At 43.0% G+C, this 21,422-nt stretch overlaps 1 protein-coding gene across 1 annotated transcript; it reads left to right on the forward strand.

Annotated features, from left to right (window-relative positions):
• Positions 1-671: 671 nt before the first annotated feature.
• Positions 672-20,034, forward strand: has2 (hyaluronan synthase 2). Its single transcript, XM_080005546.1, has 4 exons — positions 672-1,168; positions 12,292-12,918; positions 16,067-16,168; positions 16,573-20,034. Exons 2-4 carry the CDS (start codon positions 12,292-12,294, stop codon positions 17,500-17,502), a joined length of 1,659 nt encoding a protein of 552 aa, XP_079861672.1. The 5' UTR covers positions 672-1,168; the 3' UTR covers positions 17,503-20,034.
• The last annotated feature ends 1,388 nt before the right edge of the window (positions 20,035-21,422 follow it).

Below are 21,422 nucleotides of genomic sequence, written 5' to 3' on the forward strand. Positions count from 1 at the left end.
TAGTTACTTATTTTGATCTGTAACCTTTTTTATATTTTTATTTAATTAATTGGTTTTAGACACCAATGGCGTGTTTTTCATAGCAATGTAACTCCCACCCTAACATTGAAACTCACAGTTGGTACATTTGCAAGAAAGGTTTGAAGATTTCGGATTTATTTAGTAGAAAAAGGATTTGACTGAGCACGCCTTCACAATGTGACGGCATCAGTCTGGGATAAACGGATGGAGCATGGATCCAAGTGTCTACCCCCCCCCCCCTCCACCCCCCCCCCCTCTCTCTCTCACACACACACACACACACACACAGACACACGCACGCACACACGCACTCACACACACCCACACACACACACACACACACACACACACACACTCACACACACACACACACACTCACACACACTCACACACACACACCTCTCCCTTTGCTCCTCCTTATCCTTACCCAAAAACCTTCCCCCCTTATTAAAACAAGACTCCAATCTGTTCCTGCATGGTAAAAGGGCTGGGGAGCCACAGGAACCATAAAGGAGGCTGCACACACACTGGTCTGGAAGGAATTAGACAGTAGAAACAGAGAGACTTTGGGCCACTTCCCTGCGCTCTGTAACCTGGATGCTTGGAAAACCTTCTTGGCCCTCAAGACCCTCCAATACCCTCCAGACCTTCTTTCTGTAGTTTTGACAGTTTTGATTTGTTTTGGAAACCTCTTTTTGTTTTTCCTCAATATGAACAACCACGTCAAAGTTGACTGACAAGGTGTTAGGGAAGTTTGGGAATTGACTCTTTATCAACTTGCCTATAAAGTATTTTACTGACTGACTGACTGACTGACTGTAGGGGTATTTTTCTATTTTTTGTTCTTCAAATAGGATTTGTGCCAAAGTTGCCTGGCAGAATGTTTGTATTTATACATGTAAAATGCAGTGGGACCAGTTAGGACCAGAGAGGACACTCCTTGGATGTTCTCATTCATCCAAACAGGCAAACGCCACTTAAAGTGCACAAACTTTTCATCCTTGATGAGGACCATTTTTGGAGGTTTCATGAGACTCGCCGCAGCAGAGCTCTCCTCTGAAACTTTGCTGAGAGTTTTTCTTCCCTTTGAGGGGTTTAAGAGACTGCATCCTCTAAGGACGGACCACTGGACCACATCTGATTTAAGGTAAGCTGAGGTCTCAGTCATTCATTCATTCAAGTGTCCTTGGGTTTCTTGAAAGGTGCTTATAGATTATTATTATTATTATTATTATTATTATTATTATTGTTATTATTATTATTATTATTATTATTATTATTATTAATAATAATAATAATAATAATAACAACAATAATAATAATAACAATATTAATAATAATAACAATAATAATAATAATAATAATAATAATGTGAATAAATGATATAATTATAATGACCAGTGTATTATAACGGGGGTCAGCAGAGTGAGAAGTGATGCTGGGAGTTTGGGAGGAAAGCCAAATGTCACTTCATTGAGTCTGGCTTGTCTCCGTGCGCTCCGGCAGGTCGTGCGTAAAGCAGAAGGTGTTGGAATGTATCACACAAGTGCGTCAAATTGCAGAAGACAAGTGGTCAAGTTTATTAAAGGTCACCGCAACTCATGTGTCATTGTCAAAAAGTCGTTAAGCTATTTTATTTCAGTGAAGGCCACAAGCCCAATTATGCATAATAATGGACCAGTCTCATCAGAATCAGAATCAGTTTTATTCGCCGGGTACATGTACATATACGAGGAATTTCTCTGGTGTGGTTTGTCATGTTTCACTCCAGACCACTAGCATTAACAAATGTAAAGTTTAACAGTCTGAAAAAATGGAGATAATAATAAAATAGAACAAAAAAGTGAGGTAAGAAATCGAATCTCAGCAATATAATTATTAATTTATTTATTGAACGATTATACAAACAATGTTGTTGTACTTGGAGTAATCAATTAATACATTCATTAATGCATTTCTTAATTGCTATATTAATAAATTAACGATTTTTTTTTTTTATTGGGAAAAATTATACAAATCATTGTGAGAGTATGGCCTGAGTTATTGTTTATAATCTTAAACCGCATCGACTACGTCACTGGCCTGACGTCAACAGCGGAGGTGCCTCTCAGCCAATCAGAAGGCTGCATTTATTTTGGACACGTGCTTTAGTTTACGTTGCTGGCGAGGTGCGTGTCAATGAAATCTAATATGTGAATTATAAGTCAATTAAAGTACAGATTTCTTGACTTCTCCTTAATGATTAGATGGACTTTTATCTGATGTGCAGAAAGTTGCAAAATACAACATGAGGAGAAATGGAGATCTACAGTGGACTTATAAGTAGACCTATGGGTATAATTCAAAATAAAAAGAATTAGCCACAATTCATACTTTGAGTACTGTAGATAAGACCTTTGTGACTAAACACTTCTTGGGACTTGCAGTAAATAAACATTTTCAAGAGCGATGATTTAGACTTATTTACACCTAATTCGGAGCAGGAGCGTTTACCTCATAATTGAACGTTTTTTCAGTATTTTGCATTTGTGTCCCAGAAAGGAATGCTGACCTACTTCTGGAGGGTCCTGACATCACAGCAGACCTCCACCCAAACACACAGTACCATCTGTTGCTCTCTCTCTCTCTGTCTTTATCTCTCTCTCTCTCTCTATCGCTCTGTTTCCAACAATTGTAATTGTGGAACTCGCTGTCCTCGTATGTGAGATTACAAAGTTGCAGTCTCGGAGTCAGAGTCTTTTCTCAATTTGAGAAGAAAAAGCAGAAGAAAAGTGCTGGACTTTTCCCACTGACTTCCAAGACCTTGCTGTTTATATAGCGTGCTGCAATGCATTAAGGGGTAATGGTTTGGCTTGGTCCGATCGCCGTAAACATGTTTCGACACATACTGTAGGAGACAATAGAAGCATTCAAAGGATAGGAAAAAAAGAAAATTACAATATGAGATTTGTATATATAGACCAGCCAATATGACTTTCTGTAGAAGAAAAAAATTATAAGAATCCTGTCAACTCACTACTTCTTGTCATCGACTTGGGAAGAGAGAGAGAGAGAGAGAGAGAGAGGGTGAGAGAGAGAGAGGGAGAGGGAGAGAGAGCAGTTTATTACTTAAGAGAGGAAGACATTCCATGACTGGTCCCTATTAGTGAGTCTCACGTGCCATTACTGCTCTCAGTGGGGTGGGGTGGGGGTGCTCATTGCCAGCTCTAATGCAGAGGACTGGGGGGCGGGGGGCTGTAGCTTGGGAAGTGGGAACTACTGAAGCAGCCAGGGCAGCGGGGAAGAGTGTCCCATGTGTGGCTTCCGAGCGTCCCACGCCATGGTCGCCTTCAAAGTAACCAAGGGACATAACCCTCCCCTCAAGGCGTGACACAGTACATCCATGGTGAAAAGGGTGCAAACCTAACAAAGTTCAAACAGCATCATCAAACCTAACACTAAGTGTAAGTTACTTCCCTTGGTCAGCACCTGGACTCGTACCCCCACGGAAGCACCAGACCGGTAGCATAGCATAGTCTTGCAACCACGAAAAAAAGAAGGAAGTTAAACCGTCTCATGGTTAACCCAAGAAAAGGGCTTTGCATGGGTCCTGGCTCTGCACTGCACGAGAAGCAGGAACTAATGCTGCAGAGTTTCAAATAATCCACACAATTATCAGGGTTACCAGCGCAGCGTTTACCTGCCAAACTCATGCTATTTCCATTGCACCTCATTGAAATGACGTCTCGTATGGAAAATGATGTCCATCTGTCCATCCATCCATCCATTCATCCATCCATTCATCCATCCATTCATCCATCCATCCATCCATCCATCCATTCATCCATCCATCCATCCATCTGTCTGTCTGCACTGTGGTTGCAGGTCGCTGCCGCAACCGCACGGCCCACAGTCATCGGCTCGCACTTCACCGCGACCAGCTGTGATAAAAGCCGCTGCCAAGAATAGAAAGGTGCCGGCATGACGAGGAAGCCGGCTGCACTACAAGGGGAAGTGTTGGACGAAGGGATGACAAATGGAGAGACAGATGGAGAAAGAGAGAGAGAGAGAGAGGGAGTTAAATACAGCTGGAAAAATGCCAAGTTGTAAACATCTGTTTGACTGTGTTATACATGTGGCCAAGACAAGACAGAGGAAGACAGAGAGAGAAAAGATGGAATGACAGACAGATGGCTAGAGTGACAGACAAGACCTATGGCTCCAGAGAGAGGCCCATTCCACCATTTGTCACCACCACCAAGTCCACATTCATTGTGCCTGCCATACTGGCGTCGTTCCATCGTTTCACTTAGTGCCATGTCTGCCTCGATCGCCCCAGTGGGCTTGTGTCCTCTCCCTCTCTCTCTCTCTCTCTCTCTCTCTCTCTCTCTCTCTCTCTCTCGCTCCCCTCCCCACCTTCCTGCTGAATAAGGTTGGCAGAAATGGTTCTATCTCGACAAAACAGAGAGAAAGACGGGAGCTTGGGGGGTGGCGGAAGGAGAAATGCCAAAGTCCAACCACAGTGGCTGCAGGGTAGAGCTCAATTTGCTTTTAATTATACCAATTAGGTGAGCAGATTTAGCTAAATTAATGCTCTATTCATCATTTATTGATGAATAGTGGTTTCACTATCGCAGTTTGATTCGGCCAAATGACCTCTGCCAGCCATGACACGTGCATCTCATTATGCCAGAAAGATTAGGACAGGGAAAACGGTTAAGAAAAAAAAAGAGCAATGGGTTTATGTTTTCTTTTCTTGACGTCATTTTGGACCCACTTTATCCGTGTTTGGACTGGGAAAGAGCGGCAGAACAAGGAGACGTATGAAAGCCAGGACGGAAAAGGAGGCGAGAAAGTGAGAGCTCGAACAAGATCTTCAGAGACTTCCGCTGTGCTGCGAAAATGGCACACTCACTTAATATTTAGTACGCCACATTAGAACAGGAGCGTTTCCAGGACGACCGAAACCATAGTCATGCAACGATTCGTTCCGTAGAAGTTCCAGGATGACGTGCGATATCCCGTGAAAACTCATACAGTAGTATGCAAGCGCTGCATACTACACGGGAAAGCACATCCCACATTAGAGGCAATTAGACCATGTCCACACACGGGGAATGGACAAGGAATGAAGCGGAGGAAACACACAGTGGGAGAAAGAGAAGGTAAAACCTGCGATCGTTTTTTTTTTCTTCTTTCGTACGTTGCTTCGTAGCCTGTTCCAGCCTCTTGCCAGAGCAGCTGATTCCAATCACAAGAAGTGGAGCTACGGAGCCGGGTTGTGTGTGGGTGTAGCGGCTTGTTGCTGTTAATGACGACACCACAACAACGGAGGGCTCTGACCACATGGGGGGATTACGAGGAGGGGGTTGGGGTGGGGGTGGGGGAAGCATGCAGGAGAGAAAGCTCCTTCCGAGAGGTTCGGAGGAGCACTGACAACATTCTTCAGACTGTGACTGCTACTCGAGACAAAGCCATTGGAATCACTTTTGCGATAACATGATTTGAGTTCATTGCATCTAGGACAGACTCTGTTTACAGCCTGGAGACCACGTCACTGGGGCTACTCATTTATTTATTTTCACCCAAAATGACCCGGATCCAACTTTTAATGATACACCTGCAATAACACGATAACGACACAATTGTGTCGGTAAACGCGGTGTAGTTGGACGTAGAATGGATAGCTGCCGACTCGACACCAAGTCCATGATGGCAGACTTAAACAGTCTTCTGAGCAAGGGCAGCTTCTCCACGGCTTCTGCGCTGCAGTGGTCTCGCGGTGGCCGTCTTTCAGTTCCAGTTCATCTTTCAGTCTTTTTCTCACTTGTGAAGATCGTCAAAATCGTTGTGTCCATCCCGATCAGCGGCCTTCGCTATTTCTTCCTTGTGCTTCTATTCTGGCAAATATGTCCTGGATTGATAGAAAATAACTGACAAATCATTGGACGATATATTAATTCTAATGGGCTTAATTAGATCCAAATTATATATATATGTGTAGAAAACCCATGTTAATGAACGTTTAATACCTTTATTTTGATCTTTTCTTCAGCTCTATTTTAATTTTTTGCAGAGATACTGTAATAGCCACAGGTGTGAGTTGAACCTCCTCTTTGGGGGGTTTTGGAGCAGATTGAGTGTTTGGCTTTTGGCAACGTTAATCATGTAAGCAACTGCTGAGTCACTTCAAAGCAACGCCAAACGTGTAAAGATATACGTTTTGGGGGAAAAACTCTGTTCTCCTTGGCTGGACTTCAGATTTACACATGGGCATGCAGTAAACACACCTACAAACACACACACACACACACAAACTCACACACACACACACACACACACACACAATTATGCATGTGTACAAAGAGTGCTGAGCCTTGATATAGTATAAGTTCCATCGCAGGACCTGGGACCCTTTCCTGTTCCCCACTGACCAGGTTAAATAACGCTCCTGTTCTCACACACACACACACACACACACACACACACACACACACACACACACACACACACACACACACACACACACACACACACACACACACACATACACACACACACAGACACACACACATACGCACACATACACTCATGCAGGGTTAAGCCTTGAACAGTGACAGCGAACAGTTGACCTTCATGACACTGGCGTTTATCTGGACAGCCAACATAAATATCAGTCGGCTCTCTGCTGTTACTTAACATGTGTTAGGTCACTACGCCGCCAAGGTGATTCCCCAATGTTGCAGACGCAGAACAGCGTGGTACTGTAAGAGCCCTTGACAGCCCAAATATGATTAACAGGTACAGGTTTCTTAGAAGCCAGAGTGAGCTGTGTGTCTGAGCGAGTCGATGGGTCCCAGGGGGAGACTAATGGCTTGTTATCCTTTGGGCTGTAGTTGAACTTTTTCTTTTTTGTAATTCCATTTAAAAACATTATTTTAAGATTGTTGTGGTTCGGTGATGTTTTCTGGGGGCCCCCGTGAGTATTGCCCAGGTAGGAGACTAGAATGAGTGGATGGATCGAAGGCGTTTGCTGTAATAGGATTTCAATGAGTAAGAGAATGATCTCTTCGATCTTGAATGACAGTGGAACTCTGGGGCGAGCCATCCCTCATCCATTCATTAATCCTTTGATTCCACATTCATTCATTCATTCATTCATTCATTCATTCATTCATTCATTCATTCATTCATTCATTCATTCATTCACCCGACCCCTTCACCCAGCTTCTTGTGTTTGCTGTTACAATCTCTCAGAAGGATTCAGGATGATTTCCTCTTACGAACTTCTTGCTGGTGCAATCACATGCATCCACCCATCCATCTACCCACCCATCCATCCATCCATCCATCCATCCATCCACCCATCCACCCATCCATCCATCCATCCATCCATCCACCCATCCACCCATCCATCCATCCATCCATTCATCTGTCCATTCACCCATACATCCATCCACCCATACATCCATTCATCCATCCATCAATCCATCCATACATCCATCCACCCATACATCCATTCATCCATCCATCAATCCATCCATACATCCATCCACCCATACATCCATTCATCCATCCATCCATCCATTCATCCATCCATCCATCCATTCATCCATCCATCCATCCACCCATCCATCTGTCCATCCATCCATTCATCCACCTACCTAAGCATTGCCCTGCCCAGTGACCCAGCCATCTGTTTATTATTTTATCTCTTGAACCTGATTCAAGCTGACACTGACATGAGTCTTAAGCAGAACCAGAGTTTATCTCCAGAGGATTCAACTCTGCTGGACGGACATTGGGAAATATTCATTTGTGCATTTGTTTATCCATATATCAATCACTTTGTCACTTGTCTCTTTGATAGTTAAATTGATTCACCTGATCATTTGGTGCTTATTCAGAGCGGATAAGTCTGTTCATCTGTCTACAAATCCATTGTAACATCTCGCATCGCTGTAATGGTATCACTAAGCCAGAGCCAGGAGTTAGTTTTCCCGTGAGAATATTCGATAGTGTCAGAGGGACCGAAAACACATCCAATCCAAGGTTACCATATGATTATGAACAATACACACGCGCAGGCAGACAATTAGTGAACAATGACAGTGCTCGGAATATATCACTCGCATTTGCTCAGTTCAAAATACAAAACGCATAAAAACATGATGTTGATGTTATGCACATGTGTCGATGAAAATCTTGGAGTTAGAGAAACCGCACACACACACACACACACACACACACACACACATCCTGACACAATTCACACACTCCGCCTAAGTGACATCATCCAGATACGCTGATGACACCTCTATCACAGATGGCTCCTTGATTAGAGGCTTGATCTCCAAGGCCCGCGTTGCAAGCAAAAAACAAAAAGTCACACAGAATTTTTCTGCGCATCAAATTCTCGCACCGTTTGAACTGATTGTGAAAAAAGAGTAGGGTCATTCGTCCGCTAAAAATATGGAAACACATATGTAAACACAACTAACAGTGTGAGTCTACCCACTCACACACACATACATACACACACACACACACACACAAGCACACACAAGCAGACGACCCCGGTGGCTCTTCGCCTGATGTGCGTCTGGGATGTATCTGTTGTTCTCTTCTCTCTTTGATTAATAAACTCCCTGCTAGTCCAGAGGAAATCCTCAGTTGGATCTACTTCCGTGGACAGAACACCCCCCCCCCCACACACACACACACACACATAAACACATATTCACTGTGCACCAACAATTACCAATTACTTAGAACATTAAAGTCTAGTTTGCTGCTTCAGAGGTTTTCCTAAATGAGACTGGTTTGTTGGGAGTTGATGCGAAAGGCTGAGGTGATGGAGTTTATTCAGCACTGCCTTCCATTTATGGTTTTAAGACATCACACACAAACACACACACACACACACACACACACACACACACACACACACACACACACACACACATACACACACACACAGACGCACGCACGCACACACACACACACACACACACACACACACACAGACACACACACACACACGCACACACACACACACAGACACACACACACACACACACACACACACACACACACACAGACATCCACGTATACACAGGGTTGAAGTATTTTAAGGCAGTCTGCATACTCAGCTTCTTAGAAACACACACACACACCTATGCACATGTGTACACACTCCAAACTGCCTGTTTCTCTACACCGGTGCTTAAGTGAATATAATAAGTGTGTTTGTGTGCGTGTGTGTGTGTGTGTGTGTGTGTGCATGTGTGTGTGTCTGTGTGTGTGTGTGTGTGTGTATGTGTGTGTGTGTGTGTGTGTGTGTGTGTGTGTGTGTGTGTGTGTGCGCGTGTGTGTGTGTGTGTGGATACAGAATGTGTGTCGGGGGGCTTGTAAAAGAGAAGTTGACGTTAAGAGGCTCGCCACGTGCCAGAGGAACTACTCTAGCTGTGGCCTTCTCATCCTGTGATCAAATGAACAAGGCATTATGTCTGAGCCAAAGGGCTTGTGTCCCCTCTCTCTCTCTCTCTCTCTCTCTCTCTCTCTCTCTCTCTCTCTCATTCTGTCTGTTTCATTCTTTTCTTTTGCTTCTTTCCCTACATTCATTCCTCCTTTATCTTCCTGTGTTTTCTGTGTAAATGCCTTGTTTCTGTCCCATAGTATATTCACTCGACTCAGCAAAAATATTTCTCTCACCCTTTCCCTGTGTTCCCATTTTTTTCCATCCCTTACTTTTTCAGTCCCCATTCCCTGGAAATGGTTCTTTCCACCTCTTTTACATTTGTTTCTTTATCTCCTTGACATTACTGAGTCCTGCTCTCTCTCTCTCTCTCTCTCTCTCTCTCTTTTCTGCTGTTGTGACATGACTTCCTGAAAATAAAGAAACCTTAAAAGTCAAAAAGTCTCTCTCTCTCTGTCTCTCTCTCTCTCTCAAAGTAAACTGTACAAAGGAGGAAGTCTGGGCTACAAAGGGAGCTGTCCTTATAGTGAACAGCTGTCTCAAACCTGGTGAAGAAGCCAACAGATCCCTTCGTACCTAGTTGTCTCTGAAGAGGGATGTCTGTACTCTTGCTACCTATTTTCCGGTTGACTGATTTGTCTGGTTTTTGCGACGTTTTTTTGGTTCCTTCGTGATCAAGTTGCTGCTGCTGTGACACGACTTACTGCAAATAAAGGATTCTTAAAAGTCAAGTCTCTCTCTCTCTCTCGCTCTCTCTCTCTCTCTCTCTCTTTCCCTCTCTCTCTCTCTTTCTCTCTCTCTCGCTCAGAGTCCTCTCTCTATCTGCTGTATTTAGGTGTGGTGCGGGGTAGCGCTGCCAAAGCGGTTGCAAAGTGTTTGGCTTTCGCTTGATGGCTGTTTTGTACGTCGTGATTGTGACACGGGGCTCATGCTTTCTGCTTGTGCTGCATATGTTTGCTGTTGGGCAATGTATGAAAATAATCAAGTGATACATGTACATAAATACATACAGTATACATATGCAGAATGAGTGTGAAGAGAACTGGTACTACCGGGTTGATACTGATCAGATTTGATGAGTGAAAATAGAAATACACATATGTGACACATGTGACGGATGACACCTCATCAGGCCACTATCACCGTTATAGTCAGAGTTTCCCCTCCGTACCACCAAATGCAGCAAAGTTTGCGGGTAATATACAGTTCAAGTATTAGTGTACTTTATCTTAAAACAAAAAGAACCGGCGGTTTAAAAAAAAAGTGGCCCTCTCGTGCATTCTCGGGAGACTACTTCTGAATCTACTTTATAGAGACATGTGATCCCGTTTCTCTCTCTGTGCGCTCTCTGTTTTCTTCTCATAAAGACGGGTTACTGCGAAAACGCATTATTGGCCATGCTGTCAGGAGAGGTATCTTAAAAAGCTCTTTCCTTCTTCTTCTTCTTCTTCTTCTTCTTCTTCTTCTTCTTCTTCCCACGGATCTAAACAGATGACATCACAGGGTGGTCCATCCTGCGTTGAGCCGAGCCACGCTGAGTGGGTCTCTGCTGGTCTGCCAAACATATGGTGGTAGCAGTTTCGAGACGGATGCAAATACAAGTTTTTCTTTTATTGATCAGGGTTCTTGTGCTAGTTGATGACAGATTGCAAGGGACAGACTTCTCCTGGTTTACCACACAAGAAGTTTGAAGTGAAGGATTCTCTTTATTTTCTCTTCATTTTTTAGGTACTTGCTTTAAAAATATGTTGCCAACACCACTCTCTTAGCATTTTTTTCTTTTACCGGGCAGTTGAAGCTCAGAGCGTTTGGCTGATGTGGCCAATTCGCCACTTAATTAGGTCAACAAAATCCTGCAAAGTGTGCTCACCCGCGCTAAAGAGAGTTGGAACAATTTGCTCCTCACAACTATATGACGGTTCCACAAGGGAGGGGGATGAAGGGAGAGACAGAGGGAAGAAGTTAATAAAGATGGAGGGGAGGGGATATTTCTTTCACAACATGACTTTTGTTGTTGTGATGAAATGTGCCAGAGCTTATGAAACTATCCAGGTGTTATGTGTGTGGTATGCGTGGTTTTGAAGTGATGCATTTATGCAGATCACTTACCAGTAATCGAGTGCAGTCCCTAACAGCCCATCACAGCATACATTTCTTACCGTATTACGTTATCATCTTAATAAGTTAACAAACATGCCTTATAGCAAATGAAACCGATTGTCTTTATTATTTGTAATTTACTATATAACCCTGTAAGGAATGCATTTTCTGCCCTAATTTTCTAGAAAACTACAAAAAAAATAAAATGGCAGAAAATGCTTTTAAACTAAGCAAAATTGCCACAACCCAATGGTAGTTTTCTCCTTAACAATCTGGCATTTTAGAATACAAGATAATGACAATGATAGTCAGTGTCTATGATCCGTTCAAAAGGATTTGAATTTATAGGCACTGTAAGTACATTGGATAATTAGCAACACTGCTAAAGGAAGCCAGAGAAACGACACAAATATTGCCGAAGATCATGCTGCTCCTCCACAAGGCTTCTTAGCCTTCGTAGCAGAGGTGTCTTGCAACGCCAGTCGTTCGGAAGGTAAATATTTGTCCAGGTTAGCACAAACTAAAATTACACCAGTTTGAGAATGTAAGCACCATAGTTTATGGGGATTGAGAGTTGAATGACAGATCTGGGTGTAAGGGGCAATTCCTCCTAAACAGAGAGTCCCATGACAAAAAATGCTTGGTCTATCCCTATAAATTAGGCATCTGTTTCTTTGCAGTAATCATTAATTTATTTCTGCACACGTCCTTAGATGAGATGCCACCGGGTCCTCACCTATCTGCGGATCTTTGGGACCACCATGTTTGGCGTGTCGTTGCTGGTGGGCATCTCCACAGCATACATCATGGGCTACCAGTTCTTCACCACAGCTCGAAACCATCTGTCCTTTGGCCTGTACGGCGCTATCTTGGTGGTCCACCTCATCATCCAGACCCTCTTCGCGCTGCTGGAGCACCGCAACATGCGGCGCTCTCTGGAGACGCCCATCAAGCTGAACAAATCGCTGGCGCTGTGCATCGCAGCGTACCAGGAGGACCCCAACTACCTAAGGAAGTGCCTGGTGTCAGTGAAGAGGCTGACCTACCCGGGGATCAAGGTGATCATGGTGATCGACGGCAACAACGACGACGACTTGTACATGATGGAGATATTCAAAGAGGTCATGGGGTGGGACAAGGCAGCCACATATGTGTGGCGGAGCAACTACCACCACAGGGGGCCAGAGGAGACAGACGAGAGCTATGCCGAGGGCCTCCAGCAGGTATCCCGGCTGGTGCTGAACAATAAGTGCATCTGCATCATGCAGAAGTGGGGGGGCAAGAGAGAGGTCATGTATACGGCCTTCAAGGCGCTGGGGCGGAGCGTGGACTATGTGCAGGTAAGAAGCAAACAGGGATAGTGGGGGATAGGGCTGTCTCGATCAACACATTTTAGTTTAATTTAGTCAATTACTGTCCATACAAATAAATACGATTGAGGAATTGTTTTTTTGTTCATTTCATGCAACTATGATAGTTTAAGTCTGTAGTGTAAAAATTGTGTAGTAAAAGTGTTATATTACATATCAATCTCATGAGGAAGACATTTTTGACATTGAACATTGAAACATAAAAGTTTGGGTAGAGACTTACTGTAGTTTGGCTCAAACCAGCTCATGGAAACTCACCTCATTCATATTTTGGAGTGAGAAGAGTTTGACTATACAAAGAGAAATGCGGTATCAGAGGCAAAGGAAGAGCAAGTCTGGGAAAGAGCGAGAGTTTGAGAGAAAGTAATTATGTGCAGATAACCAACTACAAAAGTCTTGCTGTTCATGTGTAGCTTTTCAAAGCCTAAGACAGTGACCGTCCGATAGAGGTCGAAAGAAGGGAAGGAATGGTGGCTAGATAGAGGAAGAGAAGCCAGCTATGTGACTGTAATTCTCAGGAGTGGTATACAGAAAAGGAGGTAAAAGGGAAAGGGAGAAGGCATGGCTGGAAGAGAGAAGGAGTGGGAAGGGGGGTTTGCCAAGACAAATACAAGGGGTCCACAAAGAGTCTTTTGTCCCTGTGGTAGCTGTGGGCATCATGTTGTGGCGTATCGTGTAGAATGAAGTGTGAGAGCAGATCTCCCGCTGTAACAACATCCAACTCCACAGGGAGATGACAATCAAATTGGCTCTGTTCAGCGCTATAGCTGAACTTTGCACATAAATATCATGTCCAACAGAATATGAACTGTTAAGTTGTCAGAAAAGTGCAAAAAGCAAATCAGGATGAAAATTTCGATAGAAACTAGATTAAATGGATCTTCTGGCTATGCTATCAAATTACCAAATTGATTACCAAAAGTAAAAAAAAAAAGTTTGTTCAGTGATAAACTCTTATGACTTTTGTGACCTTATAGGCCAAGATAAATTCGAATAAGTGGTCAGAAAGGGAGCTTATATTGCACAAGACTTATAGAACGAGCCATTGTTATGTTAGTGGAGGTCATTGCGTTAATTCAATATCGGGTAAGTTTACGGTAAGTACATCACTTAGTAAAGTTAAATAACAAAACAGGCGACTAAATCTGGGCATCATCCATGTAACATATCTCACAACAAATATTGCTATCATGTACTAACAAAGGTGAGTAAAATTGTTCTCGAATGGCCAAGGTCGAGGTGTTACCTTAAAAGCATGGACGAAGACCTTCACGGGCCACAGCCTCACAGTTTTAGAATAATAAAAGGCATATTCACCAACTGCAGCTCTGGGACAGTTGATGGAAATAGTATGAGATGTCATTTTAGTCTAATTCTGCTCAACATTCTGCCTTACACATTCTTACACCTGGGAACATAAACAGCCTTCAACTTTTAGCCACTGAGCCGCTCCCCGGTGAAGTTCGGGGGTTAAGTGCTTTGCACAAGGGCACCAGACACAGTGCTTTGCACAAGGGGATTGGAGAAGTCACAATGCTAGCCCAATTTTTCCCATCATGTCTAATTCATAACAGCTACCTTTTGGTCACTCCTTTGATCTTTTTTTTTTTTTGCTCTCAGAGCAACTTTGGCCAAGAGATTATTTAAGGATAGAAAAAACAAAAACAAGAGACTGTCATACTCCCTATGGTGTCTCCGCAAACCTAATTATTTCAGATCCAGGTCAAGTCATTGCTAAAGATTTGTTCGCTGACAGTCGTTCTCCTGGAGACTGTTTCACCCACCTAGGAGGTTTCATGACTGTTATTTGCCCCGGATTCCGCTGGCACGCCTACTCACTAAGACACAGCGTTGGAAATAGACTGTTGGACAGCTTTGTATGCCCATTACAATTTTACACCGGCGTACCCAACTTCATTCTATTTATGAAGACTTTTTACGAGAGCGTCTTAAGTGCCAAATGGGTTTTGAAACTTAAGCCAAATAGTGCATCAGTGTTACATTACTCATGGTCTGGTCACTGGTCATGATCTTTGTTGGTGTGGAAGCTCATGTTAGTTTACCGTACCATCATTGCTATGGGACGAAGACCAAAGAGGCCACACAGCAGTTAAAATAAAGCTCTACAAAAGTGAACAATACTTCCCAAACATTGCAGATTTAGCTCACCAATGCTCTACTCTTATCTCATTGAAAGGCGAAACCTGGAAGTTTTTAAGTGCTTTGATAAAAAATAGATCCGTAGATCCTCTTAAATTGGTGCATTAGTATTCAGTAGAACCAAAACAATTTGCAGCCTAATAACCCAAATCTTAAATAACTCTGAATTGACTCTGAAAAGCTGTCCTAAAATGTTACGCATTCCATCCAACAAAAATAACCATCATAAGCATCAGTCCAGTGGAGATAGCACAAGCATTCTGAAAACTTCTAAACAGTAAGGAGGTATAGGAAAATAGTATTTATTTTGTTTTATTTTACGCCTGAACACTAAAGACTGACAGAGATTATGAAAACCTTTACTCCAAATTTTGACGATAATAAAAAAAAGCAACTTGAACCCAATAAAAAACCATGGGCTTTGAGTCTTCTGTCCTGTATGTTGCATCTTGTTACAGATGTGTGTATCTGCTGTTTCACTGCCAGATAAAGAATGAATGAGCTCAAAGATTCTCAAGAGGCAGAAATTATTCCATTTATGGAGTGTTAGAGAGAGAGAGAGAGTAAGAGTGAGACCGAGAGCGAAAGAGCCCGAGCAACAAAGGGACCCAGATACACTAATAATGATAAAAGTTACTGGATGACCTCAAAGAACCTGAACATGAGCGAGGGAGCGTGAGTGAGAGGTGGAATCTCATGACTCATCTGTCCTCACTTAGGCCTCAATGACTTCACCCACATCACAGCATCACTCTCAAATTGAGCATGAAAGGCCCCTTTCAAGACCCGCAGACAGACAATTCTCAGCTAAATGTGTTCAGTGTATTCAGTCATCTTCAACACAAAATACACACCAGGACAAACTCATGATCGAGAAGATGTAAAAGATAAAATTAATGTATTTATTTCTAAAAATAAGCCAAGTGTAAAACATGCGTTTGATGTGTTTCACAAATAGGTGTGTGACTCCGACACAATGCTGGATCCGGCGTCGTCGGTGGAGATGGTGAAAGTTCTCGAAGAGGACCCCATGGTGGGAGGTGTAGGAGGGGATGTGCAGGTATAGCCGTTAACTTCTCTCTATAAACTTTTCAATATATTCTCTATATACTGTATGCTGTAATGAGCAAGAAGGTTCTGGGTTCGAACCTGACTGGGATGTTTCTGTGTGGAGCTTGAATGTTTTTCGAATGTTCACATGGGCTTCCCCCCACCCTGAATAAATGCATGTCAGGGCTCGACACTCATGCCGATGCCCCTGAACAAGACATATGCTGTAAAACTGGAGTTTGTTCCTGGGTGCCGTGCTATGGCGGCCCAAATACATAGCATGGGTTCATTGAATAGAACACATTTCCCCAAATTTCTGGGATCAGTAAAGTGATTCTTCTTCGTCATTTGTATACAAATACAAATGTCTTACAGCCTGTTATTCATCTTCCTTCACTGTCCCTTTATCTCCAGATCCTCAACAAGTATGAGTCCTGGATCTCCTTCCTCAGTAGCGTGCGGTACTGGATGGCCTTCAACATTGAGCGGGCGTGCCAGTCCTACTTCGGCTGTGTCCAGTGTATCAGTGGCCCGTTGGGGATGTACCGCAACTCACTGCTGCACGAGTTCATGGAGGACTGGTACAACCAGACCTTCATGGGGTCCCACTGTAGTTTCGGGGACGACCGACACCTCACGAACAGGGTTCTGAGTCTGGGCTACTCAACCAAATACACGGCACGGTCTAAGTGCCTCACCGAGACACCGATCACGTACCTGCGCTGGCTCAACCAGCAAACTCGCTGGAGTAAGTCGTACTTCAGGGAGTGGCTCTACAACTCCATGTGGTTCCATAAGCACCACCTGTGGATGACCTACGAGGCGGTAATCACAGGATTCTTCCCTTTTTTCCTCATTGCCACTGCGATACAGCTGTTCTACCAGGGAAGACTCTGGAATATCCTGCTGTTCCTCCTCATTGTCCAGGCCGTGGCACTGATCAAGTCGTCGTTCGCCAGCTGCCTCCGCGGCAACATTGTCATGGTGTTTATGTCCTTCTACTCCGTATTGTACATGTCGAGTCTGTTGCCGGCCAAAATGTTTGCGATAGCGACGATTAACAAAGCCGGATGGGGGACGTCGGGAAGGAAAACCATTGTCGTGAACTTCATCGGCCTCGTTCCCATATCCGTGTGGTTCACCATCCTCTTCGTTGGGATCATCTACACGGTTATACAGGAGACCAGAAAACCTTTCCCCGAGTCAGAGAAAATTGTTCTGATTATCGGGGCCATCGTCTATGCAAGTTACTGGGTCATGCTTCTCACGTTGTACACAGTTCTGATAAATAAGTGCGGGAAGAGGAAGAAAGAGACACACTACGACATGGTGCTGGACGTATGACACACAGACAGTCGTCAGAACTTCTGAACTTTCTTCAGTAGTTAGCGTGTGTGGCTAAGCTAGTAAGCTTACATTCATTGGGCTTCCCGAACAAGCTGAACCAATGCTGACTAGGTTGAAGTGGAACAAAATGGAAGCCATGGCATTCTGTGAAAGTATGTCTTATGGGTACACAAAAGAAGGCAGCAACAAAAAACCCGAACCGTATTTTAGATTGAATTTGGTCATTTTTGTGGTGTTAGATGATGTCAATCCATTAGACACTTGCATGTCTCTCTCTCTCTGTCAAATAATGTATAAATGATTACTGTAAGTATTAACTTTGTAATGCTGAGTATCATTTTTTTAAAGAGTGGTGGGATCGCTCCCTGGTCGGTTGTTCCCAGAATGCACTCAAATGGCCTTTGTACGTGGACTGATTCGTGTGGGCCGAACTAACTTGAGAAACTGCCACCCATTTCACACACACTTCCTGGACAAAGGTTTACTGTACACCTATCTAGTGTTTCTGAATATGCATAAGGGAGAGCTACAGTGTCTAATTAGAGTCTATTTAGACTTGGCGGTGTGGAGAGGGTCCGAAAATGGCACGCTGCTCATTGTCTTTAAACGTTTACAAAGTGAAGAATCTCAACCGGTCACTGATTGGTTGGAAGGAAGAAAAAAAAGAAACTATAAAATAACACTTGGAAAAAAGGTGACAAAGTAAAGTCATGTGACCAGAAGGGAGCCGGTGTATCATTGCTGCTGTGACTGTTTTGTTTCTACAGAAACAACCATTTCTATGTGATATGAATGGCAAGTGCATTTCAACGGTTTTTGATGTTTGTTTTTTTTGGTTTGTTTGGTTTTTTTTGCAAGACGTATGACTTCAAATCCAAAGAGTTTCTCTCATTCTCCCTCCCTCGTTTCCTTCCTTCCTAGACTCCCTTCTTTACAGAACAATGGCAAGGGCGCTGGATTATGCAACTCATTCAATTAAAGAACTAATTGAGCCTCCTGGTAACGAGTGAATAGAAACCCCCCTCCCCCAAACAAGAATGTAAAGGTGCAGGCGCAAAAGAAAATTTGTATAAAAAGAAAGAACTAGAGAGTGACCTGCGTCATCCGTTGATGAAAGCACGGAGGTGAAGCGTTTGCTCTCCAGTTCTTTGTTTTCCCGTTCCATTATTTTTGCGCATGTACCTTTTTAAGATGGGCCAACGTGAGGGCGCGAGCAAGCAGCGGCAGCCCATTAGCGTGGGGAAAATATGACTTGAGACAAAGAAAATTCAATAAAAGATCAACAACCAAAGCTATCTCAAAGCAGGGACTCAACAAGGGCACTTCATTGTTTTGGAGGCACCGCTTTGGAACAAAAACACAAGTCCTGCATTCCGCATCGCGCAGGAGTGGACGCGAGATGAACTCCTATGCACTTTTATGTTTCTCCCGTCGTCTGGCGCAGGGCTCGACACATGATATTTGAGATGAAATACCTCAGCGGTTCTCTTTGCATTGCATCAAGGTGCCGGGATGCTGTCCGAAGACAGGCACATTCTGAAGGTCTCATGTAATTTATGATTGTTTTTTTTTTTTTTGTTTTGTTTTTTTATGTGACACAGATTTCTAAATGTCACTTTTTTTTAATACACATCTTTACTTCTTAAGTCAAAGCTGGATTTCTTCGCCTCGTCGGCCGTTTGCTGTAGCCGTTGACCTGTATTTGTTGTACGTTACTTATTCTATTTCAATGCATTTTATATATGATTATTCTATTTTTACTTAGCCGCCAAAGATTCTCTATTTTCTCTCATTTTTATATGAATATTGGAAGTGTGTTGTGCTTTCAAGTGTTCTGACAATGACTTGTATCTGACCAAACAATGTGAAATTATGAGCTGGGGGTTTGTCTGCAATAATAACAATAAAAAATGCAATTTCTAGGAATAAGTTATTGATTTCAAGAAGGACGATGAACCTGTGTTTTTCTTCTCTTTTTTTTTTGTATTTTGGTAGGTAGCCAACATATTTATGTATGAATATTATGTGGTTTATAGGTTCCTGTGTTACTTTGGTCTTCATTCTTCCTATGTGCGGTCCCATTTGACGACACTGCAAAAGAACAAACATCAACCCGTTGGCTTAATATGTCATTAGGTCCAAGCCACAATTGTTATAAGTTTATAACATGTGTTGCAGTGGTTAATTCTATCTCGGGACACGCGTCTTGTTTTAAGGTTCTTAATATTCTAGTTCTTTATTTTGAACTAAAGTGTTGTAGTTGTAATCAAAGCCAAAGCAGACTGAGAAACACAATCCAGAGTTATTTGCACAGAAATGAAATTGCCTTTATTACATGCAGCTCTCTACAGTTGTGCCTTACTGAGCTGTTGATGAAAGAGCCCAAATAATTGTTTGCGTGACATTTATTCAGTTGTAAGGACGGATTGTATATGAACCGCGAGGTTTCTTGTATGAGACCAGTTGTCAAACCTTGTGGTTATTTTCATGCCAAAGAAAGATGGGCAGTGTTATAAAGCACTTTTGTGTTGTGCCAAATAAAAAGAACATGTGTTTGTATTTGTGTGTGTGTGTAATACTTTTTTTTTAATCAACATTTGTCTTGAGCTGTTTCACTAGCAGCGTTCAATGCATGTCTGTACTCCATACTGACATGTATAGTGAAACCCCTTGGTCCGCTGAAGCCTCATGAAGGACCCCCAGGGGGTTTGCGGTCCCCACATTGAGAACCCCTGAACCAGCCAATGCACAATAAGATGTTTCTAATTTGCCATGAACTGAATTTGATTTACTTTCACCTACATTTCTTCACTGACCTCAAACCCGCCGCCGCCGGGTGATTCACATGTGCTAGAACTTGTAGTTTGACTTCTGTGTGACTATCGCACACGATGATTTGTGTGGCTTCATTTCGATAACTGCAGATGATGATTTTGTTGCCTTTTGGGCCAGAAAAAAATGATGAATTACAGAGACACACTGCTTTGATTTGCTTTGCTGTATAAAAGTTGTCATGGTGAAAGAAAACTTCACTGGTCTGGTCAGACCCAGACCCATACACACACACCCACCCACACACCGACATACACACACACACACACACACACACATACACCCACACACACACACACACACACACGCACACACACACACACACATACACCCACGCACACACACACGCACCCACGCACACACGCACGCACACACATACACACACACACACACACACAATCTATACAAAACCAAGTGAAAAGGGTCTGATGTACAAGACATACCATTATACATATTCTGTGTAGCGTTTACAAATGCAATGAAATAAAATTAACCCTTCACCTTTTGGCACGGTCTGCACATGTCATTGGAAACCAGCGTCTATTGTTTATTATTCAATTCATCAGCTTTAAATTTGCCAAAAAAGAAAAATACATGACATAGCGCTGGGCTTAACCTTAACCCTGAGTGTCCGTTCACATGCACATACCGGACGCCATGCTGGCAGGTGTCCAACAAGCTCTCCTTTCATAGCGGCGAAATGGACACTCGGACATCGAACATATGGCAAAAAAAAGACACTGAGTCGAACGCCATCCAATATCCTTCTGAGATGGAAACGGGTCAAAAAGGAAGGAAGTTAGTTCTAATTTGTCTACAGCATTTGACAGGATGTTTAGATTTATAAAAACTGTGATTTTCACTTTGTCATAGTATTGTAATCACATGGATGTCTTGATTGCTGGATGTTGTTGAGTCTACACCGTGGACTTGAAAAAAAATACTTCTTGAATGACATGCACTTTTAATCCTTCTTTACTATTGGTTGGGATCCAAATTTTACACAATGCTTCATTTGAGAAATTGTATTGATTAGTGTCGTTCTTTCGTTCTTCTTTTTTATATTGATTATTGGTCGGGAACAA

This window comes from Zeus faber (genome assembly GCF_960531495.2).
Source record: "Zeus faber genome assembly, chromosome: 8".
NCBI classification, from domain to species: Eukaryota; Metazoa; Chordata; class Actinopteri; order Zeiformes; family Zeidae; genus Zeus; species Zeus faber.